We start from the raw sequence: 16,655 nt of genomic DNA on the forward strand, positions 1-16,655 counted from the left end.
ACTGTGATGTAAGTTTTTTATCATTGTTATCAGTATTTTAAGGGCCCACCTTAGGTCAGGCCTTCCTAGGAATGGCGATATAGAGTTTAAAGACCTGCCACACTACTCCAATGCTGGCTGACGGGCTTAGGTTGATGATGATGATGTTTCATCATCATCATTATCAACCCATGTTCGGTTCACTGCTGAGCTCGAGTCTTCTCTTAGAATGAGAGGTAAGGTTAGGTTAAGTTTAATTTTCTAAAATGCACACAACTGAAAAGTTGAAGGTGCATGCCCCGGACCGGATTAGAACCCATACCCTCCGGAATCGGAGGCAGAAGTCCATTTGACGGCCTCCGTGGCGCAGTGGTATGCGCGGTGGATTTACAAAAACAGAGGTTTTCTGGGTTCGATCCCCGGCTGGGCAGATTAAGATTTTTTAATTTGTCTAGGTCTGGCTGGTGGGAGGCTTCGGCAGTGGCTAGTTACCACCCTACCGGCAAAGACGTACCGCCAAGCGATTTTGGCGTTCCGGTACGATGCTATGTAGAAACCGAAAGGAGTGTGGATTTTCATCCTAACAAGTTAGTCCGCTTCCTTCTTAGACTGCATCATCACTTACCATCAGGTGAGATTGTAGTCAAGGGCTAACTTGTAAAGAATAAAAAAAAATATCCGCTGGGCTATCACGTCTCTATGACGTTTACTCTGGTAAAAACACTTTCAAATGACACCTTTTTTTAAAATTGCTACTTATATTTTTGTCAACATACACTAAATTCTCAAATATGTACCTACTGACATTGCACAGTCATAATCTCAACCGACTTCATTATTTCTTTAAATTACTCAACATTATGTACTTTAGGTCCTATTGTATATATCGCATAAACAGCTCTCTTCTGCAGTATAAATACACTGTCAATATCAGCAGAATTACCCCATAGTAAAATGCCATAACACAATGCTGTGGAAATAGCTAAAGTACACAATTCTTTAGTTCCTGCTGCCACGCATAGTGCGGGTGACAGTTGCCTGTGATTTTCATAATACTATCGTGATACTCTGCAAACTTTCAAGAGTGAAACTTTCTGCGAACTGTCACCCGCACCATGCTACAGCGCACGAACTATAGCAGCGTCTGTATCAGATGTTGATGATAATAATAAATTAGTTCGACGGTCAAACATGCTCGGTGGGTGCGAGGTTATAAAATCAAGTTCCCAGCTTCGGGCTGAGGATATCTTGTATCTGATATCCTGGATATCCTGGGCAGGCTCACCCAGGAATTTGTGATCTGAAGGTACATAGGCTAACCATTGGACCATCGAGGTAGTTATTATAATGATTCTTAATTCCTGAACAATAGCAATGAGTATAGTAGAGAAACATAATCGAAGTATAACTCGCTACCATACTCGTTACTACGTGCAGGTTAAAATTAGACAAAATTATTGAGCCTTCACTCGCTCTAAGTAGTTCGTCTCAGTTTCCGTTGTGTGCGTTCGTTGGACGATAGCGTTCACACGCAAAGGGAAAGGAATCGTGTCAACGTCTGTTTATCAGAAAATTTGATTTAGTATCTAGAGGCATGGCGTCTTAACTCTGTTATCTCGGTTCGTACGCCACTAGTGTAAAATCAACATTGCGCTTAGATAGCAGCATATTCCTCCATTCTCGCATGACTCCGTTCATTGTATGTGATGTGTTTTATCGCGTCATAATGTTAATGTATGCGATGTTCTTTTTAAATGGACCTTATTGTCATCTTATCAACGTAGTTGTTGTTTTACTTATCACCCACACCTACATGTACGATTATGCCTCTTGATTAATCACTAAAAAGTGGGCCAACATATTTTTTTTTAACAATTAAGACTTCCGTTACTCTTGCGATCTGTTGCGACCAATTGTGTAATGTATCGTTTGCAATTTTGTAACTGGATTATATGAAGTTATATTGTCTTCCTGTTTTCCCAAAGTAATACGTATTTGGTAATTTAATTATAATGTTTTAAAAGCTGACTTAAACGAAAGTGTCTTGGTGAATTGTGCACAATTCTCTGTTTGTATTAAACAATGTTTAATACAATCACCTTTCACAATGCATCCGGATAGAGCTATTTATAAATTATTTAAATGAGTTTTGCACAATTACCACCAGTGAGCTGCTTAGACTTGGTTCACTGAGTTCACAGTGAGGTGCTCAACAATCGGCGTCGATGGCGTCTATTGTTGGCGGCATCCCGTAGCCATCTATTATTGACTCGCCGTTGGAGATATTTGGCGCTCCGCCAGCTCTAGCCTCTGACCACGTGTTCACCAGTCACGGGACAAGACATGCGTGCTCGATTTTTGACTTATCGAGAGCATTGCGTTCGATCGCTATTACCATTCGTAGATTTACATAATTGCACCTTATCCATATAATGATTCAAAGTATTCTCAATGTAAATTTTGATCTTATGTCACATGAATAATCATGATAATACTGTTCTATTGAAGGTCAGATTTAAAAACAGTAAATGTATTTTTTTGTTACGTGTACATGAGCAGTTCTAAAGATAATATGTCTAGTACGAGTGTTAAAGTATTTTAAATTTTCTCGTTTTTTCTAACCTTTTTTTTTACTTCTAGATGTTGTTTTCCGGGTATTTACTTTCTGTTCAGTAATATCATGTCTAAATATTGTGTGTCTTTTTGTTACAGGGTCTAAATCCGAGAAGACGGCTAAGATGAAGAAAGAAACTCCGGCAGCCGTCAAAGTCAGCTGTAGTAACGGTCACGCAAGTACACCGAACGGGCGCGCAGATGACGAAGGTGGTGGAAGCGTCGCGACACCACGTGTCTCTTACGCAGCCGCTGCACGCAAAGCACCGTCACCACAAATAAATAATACGCCCCCGCCGTTTCCGCTGAACACAGGTTTGTTGTTGTTTTAGCCATTAGACAAACTTTAATTTACCATCTATTTGCTTTAGATATCTCATATTTCAAGATATCAATGTTTCTTTTCTTCGGTTTTTAGAATGTCCGAAAAGTACAACGATAAGTGAAAAATCGTCACAAGCCAAACTCGGTACTTCAACTACCAAATTAAACGGTGAAACGTCACTATCAGATAATAAGAATGATGAATTAAGTACCAAAGAATCAGTCATGAACGGCACCGAAGATACAAACACAAATAAAATTGTCAATGGTGATCTAAAAAATACTTCAGAATGTGATATTAGCAGTAGTGATAATACTAAAATAGTTTCTAATGGAATTAACAGTGATTCAGATGATGCGAAATCAACTATGTCGAGTGATGGAAATGAGAATATAGTTTTAACTGAAGACTTACCTTTTAAAATTGCTGAACCAAAGTCGGTTGTTAGCAAAAAGAAAGAAAGCAAAAAAAATATTACTTTAGAGAAGTCTAAAGAATCTGACAAGAAGAAATCGCTATCTGAAAATATCGAAGAAGATAGTAAAGACGAGGAATCTTTAACACAATCAATAAATTGTAACGATAAAAAAGACGTAGCTAAGATTGTTAACGGCGAAAAAGAGTCATCTCCAAGTGAAGATGGAGATGAAAAGAAGAGAGACGCAGAAGTAGTTTTTATTCAAGATATGGGATTCACAGTGAAAATTGTCAGCCCTAGGGCTGAACCTTTAGATATACAGGTTATTTTTTAATAATTATTTAATATTGAACCTTCGTTAGCTTGCATAATTGGTAATCGGTTAACATAAACATAATTTCATAATAAGATTATTTTCAGGTTTCCAGTATGGAGCTCGTGCAAGAAATACATCAAGTGTTAATGGATCGTGAGGATACATGTCACCGAACTTGCTTTTCCCTTCAACTTGATGGTGTTACTTTAGATAATTTTGCGGAATTGAAAAATATTGAAGGACTAAAAGAAGGCTCTGTTATAAAGGTATACTCTAATGACATGTAAATATAATAATGTTATGTAAGCATATTTTGGTCATTGAACTCAAAAATGATTATCTGATGCAGGTTGTTGAAGAGCCGTATACGATGCGCGAAGCTCGTATCCACGTACGGCACGTCCGAGACCTGCTCAAGTCTATTGACTACGTGGACGCCTACGCTGGTCAGGAGTGCAGTTCACTCGCTTTCCTCAACGTTGTCACACAGGGTGACATATTAGGTTGGTATCACCTTGATTCACTTCTACATTTGAGAAATTGATATTACCTATGCTTGAATGCGTTCTTATGGTTATATCTTCAACTTTCAGAAAAGAAGAAATCACGCCCAGAAAGCGTAGACTGTACTCCACCAGACTTTATAATGCCCGGTAGCACTGAAAGGCCTTTGTTGGCTCTTCATCCAGGTCTTACTAAAGAAAATAAAGCTCCACAATGTCTAAAGGTAAGACTTTTCTAAAACTTTGTCATCTTTCAAAAATTAACATTGATTAGCAGGCGCCTTGCGGTTTCACGGGCGTAGTTCCCGTTCCTGTGAGAATACAGGGATAAAATACACTATATAAATCACAAATGCCGTGGCTTTCTAGTGGTAAAAGCATTTTTAAAATCGGTTCAGTAGATCCAGAGATTACCCCTACAATACCACAACCTTTACCTCTTTGTTATACTCGTATTAGTATAAATTTACAATAGCATGTTGCTTGTTTATAGGTACTAACAACGTCTGGATGGAATCCGCCGCCAGGCCCGCGCAAGATGTGCGGCGACCTGTTGTACCTCCATGTCGTCACTCTGGAAGATCGCCATTTCCACATAACAGCATGTCCGCGCGGCTTCTACCTCAATCAGTAAGTGCCTATTGTGTCCTCAATAATTTTGTGTCACTGAATGTTTGTAATTCACAAGATTTACTTCTTTCCAGATCCACCGAAGAAGTGTTCAATCCACGTCCTTTTAATCCATCTCTACTTTGTCATTCCTTAATCGAACTGTTGAGTATCGTGTCCCCTGCTTTTAAGCGAAACTTTGCTCTGGTGCAAAAGAGACGCATGCAGAAGCACCCGTTTGAGAGAGTCGCCACCCCATACCAAGTGTACCAGTGGGCTTCGCCGATGCTGGATCATACGGTCGATGCTATTCGGGCGGAGGACAGTAAGTTGTCTAAAAGCTTTACACGATAACACGTACTGATACAAACGCAGGAGATCAATGCTGCGCACGAAGTATGCATGAAGTTTGTGTCTGAATTAATTAAATTACCAAGATATTCATATCTTTTCTATTGCTTGTTTCTATTAATGAATATGTCGCCAACTAGCTTAAGTAACTTCCAGTTCATATCCTAATTGTTTTATCAATCAGCGGTCTGTAAGGTTGACGTGTCTTTTACAACTCTTTGAAGTGCGCATGCAAATAAAATTCAAATCAGAACCTATTCTATAAGCCGATATTTGTGATTGGTAGTGATTATTGCACAAGCTCTACTTATAAGATACACGGAGTCATTTAGAACAAAAGCTAGACTGACACTGATAATTAATCAAGCTAGTTGCCTGGGACAAGTATTTTATAGTAAACTCCTTTGAATCCTCCTTTCCAAGGTTACGCGTTGTAAACGTAATTGTAACCAATGTATTTAATCTGATTGGTGTTTCTCGCATGCAGCGTTCTCCTCCAAGCTGGGCTACGAGGAGCACATTCCGGGTCAGACGCGCGATTGGAACGAGGAGTTGCAGACCACGCGGGAGCTGCCGCGCGCCACGCTTCCAGAGCGGCTTCTACGCGAGCGGGCTATATTCAAGGTACAGAGTTCTGCGTTCATTGAATAGCAAATGGCTCTGGTCGCGTTCGTCACATTCATTAAACATAACGCATTATATAATGTGTTAGGGTAATAGCTCATCTCGAACGTCACTGTATCGATTCGAGCCTTCCAGTATTCTTTGTATGAAACTCCTTACTGTACGCACATTAATCGGAACCGTAACCTAATCACCATACAAAGAATACTCTTGGCGGCTGTAGTTCGATTCCTTTCCAAGTTGATATGTGTGCTGTAACCAATAGGCTGGACGGCTTGGGTGTGCTTTGTGCACCGTGAAACTGTCCCTCACATTGATTTTTTCCCCAAAATTAATTAACAAACCATAATATGTGCATGAACTTTCAGAAAATAATTATGCTCTTCCCTGACATGTATTAAATTTGGTCGGCAATAAAGGAAAACTGAATAGAGATGGCTACTTATGATACCAATTTGGGATGTTTAAAAATTTTTCGTTTAACTTACGTTTTACAGCTAACGTGTAAGTCTAGAGCTACACGAAAGTGTAGGAGATTTCTGCGTATCAGTACTGTCACACACCCAATACACGCAGTAGAAGAAGCAGTTTGGTAGTGTGCAGGGTGTTGCGGGAGACGAAATACTGGAGGGACGATCGCCGCTACGCGCAACCCTTCATCCCTCAGTCACAGCACTATACTCTTGCTTACTTACTTATACTCCTTTGTGATTTAACGGTCAGCGCTAAAGTTTGGTTCCGCGAGGGTTCCAAATGCGAGAAGAGCCCACAACAAACTCAGCCAGGTTTATCCTTTTATAGTTTATCACCATTTAATAATAGGTATGTAAGTAGCCTGTCATGTAATACATTTCATTTCCAAGCAATTTTGTCGTTTACGTAATCTATCTATATATATAAAAATGAATTGCTGTTCGTTAGTCTCGCTAAAACTCGAGAACGGCTTAACGGATTTATCTTATCTTGGTCTTGAAATGTTCGTGGAGGTATAGGGAAGGTTTAAAAGGTTAGAAAAAATCAAATAATTTCCGGGAAAGCCCTAAAAACTGCCCTTTTCTATTTCCCATACAAACGTTTAAGAGTCATGCGGTAGGGGTAGGGTAGGGGTAGGGTAGGGTATGGGGTGGGGTAGGTGTAGGGTAGGGTAGGGGTAGGGGTAGGGTGGGGTAGGGTAAGGGTAGAGTAGGGATAGAGAATAAGTGCACTTATGTTAAAACGAAGCTTGACCGGGTCCGCTAGTCACTGATATAAAAACAATTGTTTCAGGTGCATAGTGACTTCGTGGCGGCCGCGACCCGCGGCGCGATGGCCGTGGTAGACGGCAACGTGATGGCCATCAACCCGGGCGAGGAGCCCAAGATGCAGATGTTCATCTGGAACAACATATTCTTCTCGCTGGGCTTCGACGTGCGCGACCATTACAAGGACCTCGGCGGTGACGCTGCGGCGTTTGTTGCGCCGGTATGTGGAGGAAATTTTGTTATTTATCTGATTACCATACCAGACTGCAAGCTCTTGAACAAAAATTACCTGTGAAATGACCCAACGTGGATAACGCTTAGAAGGCTGTTACTATATCAGAAAATAACTCTGAACACTATGCCATCATTTCTGAGCGATACAGTGGTGAGTACGCGAGTAAATGGAATTTCTCAGGTACAAATGATGAGTTACGACTAATTATAATTGTACGGCTTTGTTAAAGTGTTAAACAAATTAAAAAAATCCTAGTGCCGTACTAAAATGGTGGTGCCGAAAGTCAGAACAAACTTTTAATTGTCGACAATTGCAGAAGAAAAATAGGTCTTTTATTACTGTACGGCATTTGTGCAATTCGTTTACACATATACAGATACTTTACCCGAAAACGACGTACATTTTTTCAGCGCAGGAGTCGAAATATAAGGGTCGCAAACCTTACTTTTCACTCGCGTGAAAAGTAAGGTTACCGCTCAGAAATGACAGCATAGTGCTCAGAGTTATTTTCTGATATAGTAACAGCCTTCTAAGCGTTAATTTTATGGAGCTTTTGTATGGAGCCCAGGTCCAGTCATTGTACCCTAGCGGAAAAAAAAGAAATTAAGAAAATCGGAAATAAAGAAAATTTACTTTAATTCTTTCGAAATAATATTCAATATCTCCCAAGAAATGCAACACTAATAAGGGTAATTCAATTTTTTGATTATATGGCTTGCTGCTGTACCAATTGGGTACAATTTACTTCGCCAATGTCACGTGGTAAGGAAGACACACTTTTATAGAGGTTGATCGGTGTAAGCTGGGAATCAAGTATTAATTATTATTATCCAGCATAATTTTGACATTGTATATAGCGGATTTTTTTTTTTTAAACCTTTTGTTAGTTCAGTTGTTAGTCACACTTCTGAAAAAACACAAAATTAATATTGTTAATAGACATAATATTTACAACTTAAGGTTATTACATTCAATATATTTACATATAAATTTACAATAGGGACTAAACACAGACATTAACAAACACTCAACATTCAAAGGGCGTGGGAATTTAGGGGGAAGAACATCATATAGGGGGTGGAGAAGTTTAGGGCAAGAGAAGAGGATATGGGAAACTGAGCCTTCGTCCAAACCACATTCGCACAGAGAGTGATCTCTCACTCTAATTTTGTTCAAGTGGACAGGTGTACAGGCATGACCAAGTCTTAAACGGGATATTGTAGAGGTGACCCATCGGTCAGCATACCTATGGTGAAAGAACCAAGGTCGCTTGGGTATATTTGGTTGAATTGATGCATAAAATTTACCTTTAAAGGTTTTTGAGTGGTTAAAGAATGATTGCCAAGATTTATCTAAATAGTTTTTTGCTAAGGTACTGAGGTCATGTGAATAATTTTTAAAATGTTCCAATGAGCCAAGTTGTACAGCTGTCTTAGCACAAGAGTCCGCAGATTCATTACCAGAGATGCCGGAATGACTGGGTATCCATGCTAGAAATATAGACAAACCGATTTCATGACATGAGAACAGAGCTTCCCTAATCTGTAGTATAATAGGAAATTTGGACTTACTTCTAAAAGGATTTTCCCTTATGGAATATATGCAGCTAAGGGAGTCAGTAAAAATAACAGTTTGTTTTATGTTATGGGATCGGGCAAACAGGATTGCCTCTAACAAGGCAACAGCCTCTCCTGTGAACACCGAGGTTTCTGGGGGACATTTAAATTGCAAGACTATTTTATATTTGGGAACCCAGCAAGCTGCACCAACACAACTTTCAGGGGAGAGTTTTGAAGCATCTGTGTAAATGTACAAGTAATTTGACCAATTTTGATGAACAATTTCTTGGAACTTTGTGTTGGTATCAGGGGCATCTTTAGTTAGACCCAGATCTGTAATCACAGGAGGATTGTAAACAAGGGCCTCTTATGATGTAGAGTATAGAGGATTTATTGATAATGATGAAAAGGGATGCGGAAGTTTAGTGAATTTTTCAAAACTATTAAGGAGACATGGAGAGGGATTACTAGGGCTAATAACTTTTGACAGCTGGGTTAATTTGGACCATAGAGGGTGGGAAGAAAGCTGAAGTGTTTTACTGATAAATCTATCACATAGATACTGTCGCCTGAGATGCAGGGGAGGATCAACACATTCAACCTGTAGAGCATTTGTGGGGGATGACTTCATTGCCCCTAAAACAATTCTAAGAGACCTATATTGAATTCGGTTCAGCAGTTCTGAGGTAGTTTTATTTAAGGGATCTAAAATGAATGAACAGTAATCAATGTGACTACGAACTAGTGCATTGTATAATAGTTTTAAGGAGTAAGAGTGAGCTCCCCACCATACTCCTGCTACAGCCCGTAGAACATTGATACCTTCTAATAAGGGTAACAATGGCGGATTGATGACGTTTTCAATGCAGTAATCGATTTGACGTTTGCTGTCAATTGTGACATCATAGTTACTTTAAGGGCGCCATCTTGATATAACTCAAAAACTTGGGTTTTAATTATATTTATTTATTTATTTATTTATTTTTTATTTAGTTAATCACTTTAATAAATTTTAATAAGATCTTCTTCCATCTTCTTTGGAATGAAAATAGATTTTACTATCAATTAACTCATAAGTTACTTTTCATCCCGGAAAAATCCATGGTTCCCGCGGGATTTGTGATGAATTCCACGCAGACGAAGTCGCGTTCAATATATAAAGCCAACTAATGTTGTACAGCGGAACGACCTGCAAGGCGTGCGCGTGTACAGCGCCGTGGACACGTGCGGGCTGCACACGCTGGGCACGGTGGTGGTGGACTACCGCGGGTACCGCGTCACCGCGCAGTCCATCATCCCCGGCATCCTGGAGAAGGAGCAGGAGCAGAGCGTCGTGTATGGCAGCATCGATTTCGGGACCACTGTGCTTTCGCATCCCAAATACATGGAATTGGTGAGTACTAATATAAAATTACTCCTCATGGTCTGAAGCAGGGATGTAACGGAGGTAATTTATCGGAATCGAAGGCGGAGTCGGAGTTTTTAAATTTGATTTATCGCAGTTGAAACCGGAGTCGGAGGCCGGGTCAGAAGCGAGAGATTTTCCTTGCCCTAATTTACTCACAATAATATTGTGAGTAAAATAGGACAAGGTTTCTTACGTCATAACCAAGGTATACTTTAAATACAACTGCCGTGTACTACCTGGGCAGTTTTACTTTACTTCAAATTTTATTGCGTGTGTGCAACAATCCTCACACCAAAGCTCACAAAGTTGTAAAGGCTGTCACTAAGGCACCCCATTAACGATCAAACTAGTTTAACTATTATTCTTGTCAAACTTTACTTTTCATCAAGTAATGTTTGACAAACAAAGCCGTAGACGGTGGTAGAATGTCAAATTCATTGACAAAATAACACGTTTGATTTGACAAAAAACTACTTTGCTTTAGACCACACGACTGAAGTAAAACTTCTATCAAAAATAAAAAACAAAGCGCCATCTTTGAGCCTCTGGCGTAAATACATCGCAACAGCTTCTTGAAGTGTACAAAAAGGGATCGTTTCAAAGTTCTCTGTGAACGCCATCTACTGGCAAAACAAAAAAACAAACAATGTTTCACTATGCACGTAGATGGCAGCACGCATCTTAAAAGCCTCGCCTACTTTTTCGGTTTTCATTAAGAAGGTTTACTACAAAAATTTTGATCGTTTAGTTAGTCCTTTAGTAGCTAGGATATACTTTAACCGCTAAGTTTGTCGTGTCCAGTTGAGCAAGGCCGGGCAGCAGCTCAAGATAATGCCGCACTCGGTGGTGAGCGCGAACGGCGAGACCGTGCAGTTGTGCTCGAGCGTGGAGTGCAAGGGCATCGTCGGCAACGACGGCCGCCACTACATCCTCGATCTGCTGCGAACCTTCCCGCCCGACGTCAACTTCCTGCAACGTGAGGATTATACATGTTTTATGATATGCTATAACAAAACACTGTACCTAATAAAACGAACATTTGTGAGATTTCGCTTTTTGTTTTAGTAAAACACAACCTCAGGCGGTATAATCACAAGAGTCTGGTAACATACATGTAAAGTGTAAAATAATTTACAATTATAAAGATTAGACCTGACGTTTTGAAAATTCAAAGAAACTTTGATTCGAAACTATTGAACCGATTCGAAAAATCGAAAGCTACACTATGAGCGAGTAAACCAGGTTATAGTGTATCTCCCACGGGAATCGGGAATGGAATCTACGCGGGGGAACAATGCTTTTAAATATAGTGATCCTCTGAGAACATTGACAATAATTATTGTACACTTGTAAGAAACATTAGGACACTGACGGAAGAACGATGATAATCAAGTTTTCTGCCGCCATCATCATTAATTTTACTTTATCTCGTGAAAACGAAATCTGCACCTTTGGGGTCTTCTACAGTCAGTATAAACACACAACCAGTCTAGATACAGTGTAGATTATTAATTCATTTCTCAGTATTTTTATGTCTTAAAAATAATTTAAATGGTACCACAAAACATTGACATGGCACGTTACGGTAGTAAATTTCGCTAGTGATAAATATTATACAAAATTAACTTTTTTTTACAGTGGAAGATGACGATTTGAGAGAGGATATAAAATCAATGGGCTTCCCAATCATACACAAGCACAAATTGTGTTGCCTTAGACAAGAATTAGTTGATAGTTTTGTTGAGTAAGTATATTATCTCAATTTGTTTGCTATTACTTAAAAAGAATATACTACCGCCGGCTCAGAAGAGCTGACAAGAAACTACAGTTTTTTTTAAATATGTGTTAGAAGAGAGTAGTCTGAGAAGGATATAACGTCACTCGACTATTGTCGAAATCATATCATCATCATCATCACTAGTTGCTCCTGCACCCGGAGTTACAAGGCTCTATGACTGTTCAAGCCATTCTCTGCCATTCTGTCTTATTTTGGTTACAGTTTGTAGTTTTAAGTCTGCTAAAAATATTATAATTATAATTTACAACTACTAAAATCCTTCAATTTATTTTACTTTTACTTCCTGAGTGAAGGTGGAAGCTAATTCAATGGCTTACAAGAATCTCTATCATTAAGGAACCAATCAATTGTGTAGTAACCTCGAAAGAAATAAGTTTATTGAGTGTATTTTGTTTTCAGGGCACGTTACTTTATGTTTATACGATACGCTGCGTTCCACTTACAACAGCTAAGTGCGAAGCGACAGCGAAAGACATCTGAACAGAAGTCAATTGAACATAATAAGGATAGTGATAAGAAAGAGGCTGCAAAAGAGACTGAAAAGGAAACTAACAGAGTTAACAAGAGTCAGGATAAGGAAGTCAAGAGGGAAAGCAAGAGTCAGGATAAGGAAGTTAAGAGAGATAGCAAGAGTCAGGATAAGGAAATTAAGGATAAGAAACAAAAGAAAGAAGAGAAAAAGGAGAAGCTAGACACTGCCAAAAAAGACGATTCACAAGAAACGGAACAAACGGAAAAATTAGAAATTAAGGAAAAAGATGATGAATTGCTGCTCAATGAAAACTATTCGGAAATCGATACAGATGTTGCCAAAAAAATTGTTGAGAGCATAACAGATTCAATATGTAGTGGAGACAAACAGGAAAATGATTGTAAGTAAAGAATCATATAACCTTTTATTGCATGACAATAACTTATTAACTTTTAGCAGACTAACAGTACATTATATAAACGGTAATTATAGTTCATTGAAATTGTAAATTCTTTAATTAAACTTACAGGTTAACTCAGTGTGTATTAAATGTATCTATACTAATACTATAAAGGAGAATGATTTGATTGTTTATTCGCATTGAATAGGCTCTGGATTGATTTGTAAAAAAAAATCACAATTTTTTTAATTTTCATATTCTAACTTAACCTAACCTAACTTTAAATTTGACAAAATTATTTATAATTAACAATAACAACATTTTATAATGGCAGAATAGTTTAAAAAAATTAAGAAACGCACTGGCCACTTCTCCGATTTTCTTTCTTTTCCTTTTTTCTTTGATTTGTCCATTGTAATTTTTTACCATTTTTATTATATTTTTGTAACTCTATGGTAAATTCATCCTGATTAACAATGTAACGGTTTCACTTCGATAGATTATAGTATACCGAAAAATAACACTTTAAATTGTAATCAGTATGTTCAGTTCACAATATATCGACAGATTGCAATATCGCGAGTGAGATTGTAAACTAACGTATTTTACAATTTAACGGTGACACATACATTGATGTCCACGTAATGTTGTAGCCGGGGAGCGGTCCCGCGCCGTGGTGGCGGCGGCGGCGCGCGCGGTGGCGTCGCTCAAGGAGTCGGAGTTCGACGTGCGCTTCAACCCCGACGTGTACTCAGCTGGCATCAAGCACGCTGCCTCGCCCGAGCAGCTCGCCAAGCAGCGCCATCTGGTGAAGGAGGCGGCCGCCTTCCTGCTCACCACGCAGATACCGGCCTTCGTGAGTACTTACCTTCGACCATTAATAACAGGACCTGCCTCGCTAACTGTTACCCCTCTGGCAAAGATAAAAAATAAATGATCTAACGCGTTTATAAAAACTGTTGCTATACAATTGATGTTTCATTGTTGTAATCGTTTTCGTCGTGTAAAGAGCTCCCTAAAAATACCGGTTTGTGTTGTTGAATGGCATAAAAAATTATGCCATTCAACAACACAAACCGGTATTTAACCGTAATGGAGTAACGTTTCGTTTGTAAGTACTTCTACCGTAATTTTATCAAATTTGTAATAAAAACAATTTGTAAAAAGAATCGAATCTTTTGACGGAACAGCAAAAAATCGATCAAGTAATCGAATATTCTATGTATATATTCATAATATAAAAAAAGTCCATAGTCTAAATAGTCAAAGGTACTTACAGTTACGATATATTAGTGCTTGACTGCGATCTACTTGATGTTAAGACAGATTATAGTATGTTTCGTAGTAAAGAAATTAGTTTTAAAAGTGTTGCAAAGTTTAAAAAGTGTAGTGTAAAAAAATAATAGTTAAATATTAAAAATTGATTTAATAGTCGGTTTACGGAAAATAATTTAACGTTATGTGATAACGTCATAAGTAAATATTGATGAAAATTCGCATATTTTTATAAATTGAATGGAATTATTTCATTTAATACAAAGAATGTGTTAATTCAAAATTACAATTTTTCTATAAATTACGTCACAAGGGAAACGCTTAGGTCTTTGTGCCTCTCTATCGCTTGCTCTGCGGTTTAGCTTGAGTTAGAGGTAGCTAGGTAGAGGCGTGACACTTTCGTGCGTGCAGCCGGCATTCATCGATTTTTAAGACGTTATCATCTCAAAAAATGCAATGTGAAATGCTCAGACCAATTATAGAAGGACCTGTATCGCACGATTGTCACGAACAAAATTGTCCGTCATTTTCTGAGGAAAACGAGCTTAGTTTTTGTATATATCTTATACTAAACTAGAAGTTTTTGCCCGTTTTTTACACAATTCAATTACACAAAAACTCTCTCACTCTTTAACCGCCGAACACAAACAAATATTAAACATTGATTCTATAGAGACAGTTTTTATAATCGCATTAGATCGTTGATCATATACTTTGACAGAAAGTGACGTCTAGCGAGGCAGGTCCTATACAATAATTGGTCTGAGATGAGAGTTGATACTGTAGTCCGGTGCACTTGGTTGTATGATACTTGAAGAATATGAACTTCAGTGGGGCGCTCATATAGAAAAACTGTCTGGAAAACTTAGCTCAGCTGCATTTGCAGTGAGAAAAATAAGACAGTTTACTGATGTTGATACAGCTAGACTTGTTTATTTTGCGTACTTTCACAGCGTAATGTCTTACGGTATTTTGTTGTGGGGCAAGGCTGCTGATATACATTCTATATTTGTACTTCAAAAAAGAGCAATTCGAGCAATATATCAACTAAAATCACGCGAGTCCCTTCGGCAAAAGTTTAAAGAAATAGGCAATTTAACAGTAGCCTGTAACATAACAGTAAAGTTTATGTAACACAAAATATTACATAACATAACAGTAACATAACAGTATAGTTTATGTAAGACAAAATATTACATAACATAACAGTAAAATAACAGTATAGTTTATGTAAGACAAAATATTAATTTGTACAAACGAAAAAGAGATTTAAACCCACGTCTTACTAGACACGGGCATAAGTTAGTTATTTCTGCATATCGTCTCCAAAAAGTAAAAAAATCTTTTGTGGGTTTGGGTGTACTCTTATGGACTGCTGGACTTGCCAATGCACAACTTTAAGCAATGTGTTAAAAAACATTCACTTAGTCGGTTACTACACTATTGATGAGTTCCTTAACGATAAAGGTGCTTGGAGGCCATTGGATCAGCTTCCACCTTCACACAGGAAATAAAACTATAAGAAATTGTAATTTAATTGTTATCAAATGTAAATTGTAATACTGTATGACTTTTTCAAAAGAGCAACTGTTGAGTTTCTTGCCGGTATCTTCTCAGCAGAACCTGCCTTCCGAACCGGTGGTAGAATCTTTACAAATAGTCAACTGACGTGTCAAAAGTGCTTGTAAACTGAGCCTACTTGAAATAAATGAATTTTGAATTTGAATTTGAATTTTGAACTGTATCTGTTAGGTGCGCGAATGTCTCGAGCACACGTCGGCGCCGATGGACGGCGCGGGGCTGACGGAGGCTCTGCACGCGCGCGGCATCAACGTGCGCTACCTGGGCCGCGTGTGCGCCGCGCTGCGCCCGCACGCCAGCCTCTCCTACCTGCACAGCATCGCTGTCGCCGAGCTGCTGCTGCGCGCCGCCAAGCACGTCTACACCGCCTATCTGCAGGTACACCCGTCACTTTAAATAAATATAAATATACTTAAACAATACACATCACTATCGCATTATCTCTACTTTGTTACTGTATTATCTCTACTTTTGTTTGATTAATATCATTATTTTATTGAAGTAAAACTTCCTTACGCTTGATTTGACTAATTTGGCACATCCAGCGCTACTGAAAGTACATGTACCATCTACAGGCATAGCAAAAAGTGTTTATTATTTGACGGCCTCCGTGGCGCAGTGGTAAGCGCGGTGGATTTATAAAACGGAGGTCCTGGGTTCGATCCCCGGCTGGACCGATTGAGGTTTTCTTAATTGGTCCAGGTCTGACTGGTGGGAGGATTCGGCCGTCAAGTTACCACCCTACCGACAAAGTCGTACCGCCAAGCGATTTAGCGTTCCGGTACGATGTCGTGTAGAAACCGAAAGGGGTGTGAATTTTCATCCTCCTCCTAACAAGTTAGCCCGCTTCCATCTTAGATTGCATCATCACTTACCAAGAGCTAACTTGTAAAGGATAAAAAAAAAAAAACTACCGGTAGATGGCGTTCTTACAGAACTTTGAAACAA

The 16,655-nt window shown here is 38.8% G+C and overlaps 1 protein-coding gene across 1 annotated transcript in view; it reads left to right on the forward strand.

Moving 5' to 3' along the window:
* The window catches only part of LOC112053793 (clustered mitochondria protein homolog), a 51,978-nt gene that overhangs the window by 24,202 nt on the left and 11,121 nt on the right, over positions 1-16,655 (forward strand). Inside the window, exons 2-16 of the mRNA XM_052885647.1 lie at positions 2,692-2,907; positions 3,011-3,657; positions 3,756-3,917; positions 4,001-4,154; positions 4,245-4,378; positions 4,648-4,784; positions 4,859-5,088; positions 5,602-5,738; positions 7,005-7,199; positions 9,954-10,166; positions 10,983-11,157; positions 11,820-11,925; positions 12,379-12,851; positions 13,505-13,707; positions 15,879-16,085. Of these exons, the coding sequence (XP_052741607.1) occupies positions 2,692-2,907; positions 3,011-3,657; positions 3,756-3,917; positions 4,001-4,154; positions 4,245-4,378; positions 4,648-4,784; positions 4,859-5,088; positions 5,602-5,738; positions 7,005-7,199; positions 9,954-10,166; positions 10,983-11,157; positions 11,820-11,925; positions 12,379-12,851; positions 13,505-13,707; positions 15,879-16,085 (3,389 nt within the window). The remainder of the gene's footprint in view (positions 1-2,691; positions 2,908-3,010; positions 3,658-3,755; positions 3,918-4,000; positions 4,155-4,244; positions 4,379-4,647; positions 4,785-4,858; positions 5,089-5,601; positions 5,739-7,004; positions 7,200-9,953; positions 10,167-10,982; positions 11,158-11,819; positions 11,926-12,378; positions 12,852-13,504; positions 13,708-15,878; positions 16,086-16,655) is intronic.

Source organism: Bicyclus anynana, chromosome 14 (genome assembly GCF_947172395.1).
Source record: "Bicyclus anynana chromosome 14, ilBicAnyn1.1, whole genome shotgun sequence".
Classification (NCBI taxonomy): domain Eukaryota; kingdom Metazoa; phylum Arthropoda; class Insecta; order Lepidoptera; family Nymphalidae; genus Bicyclus; species Bicyclus anynana.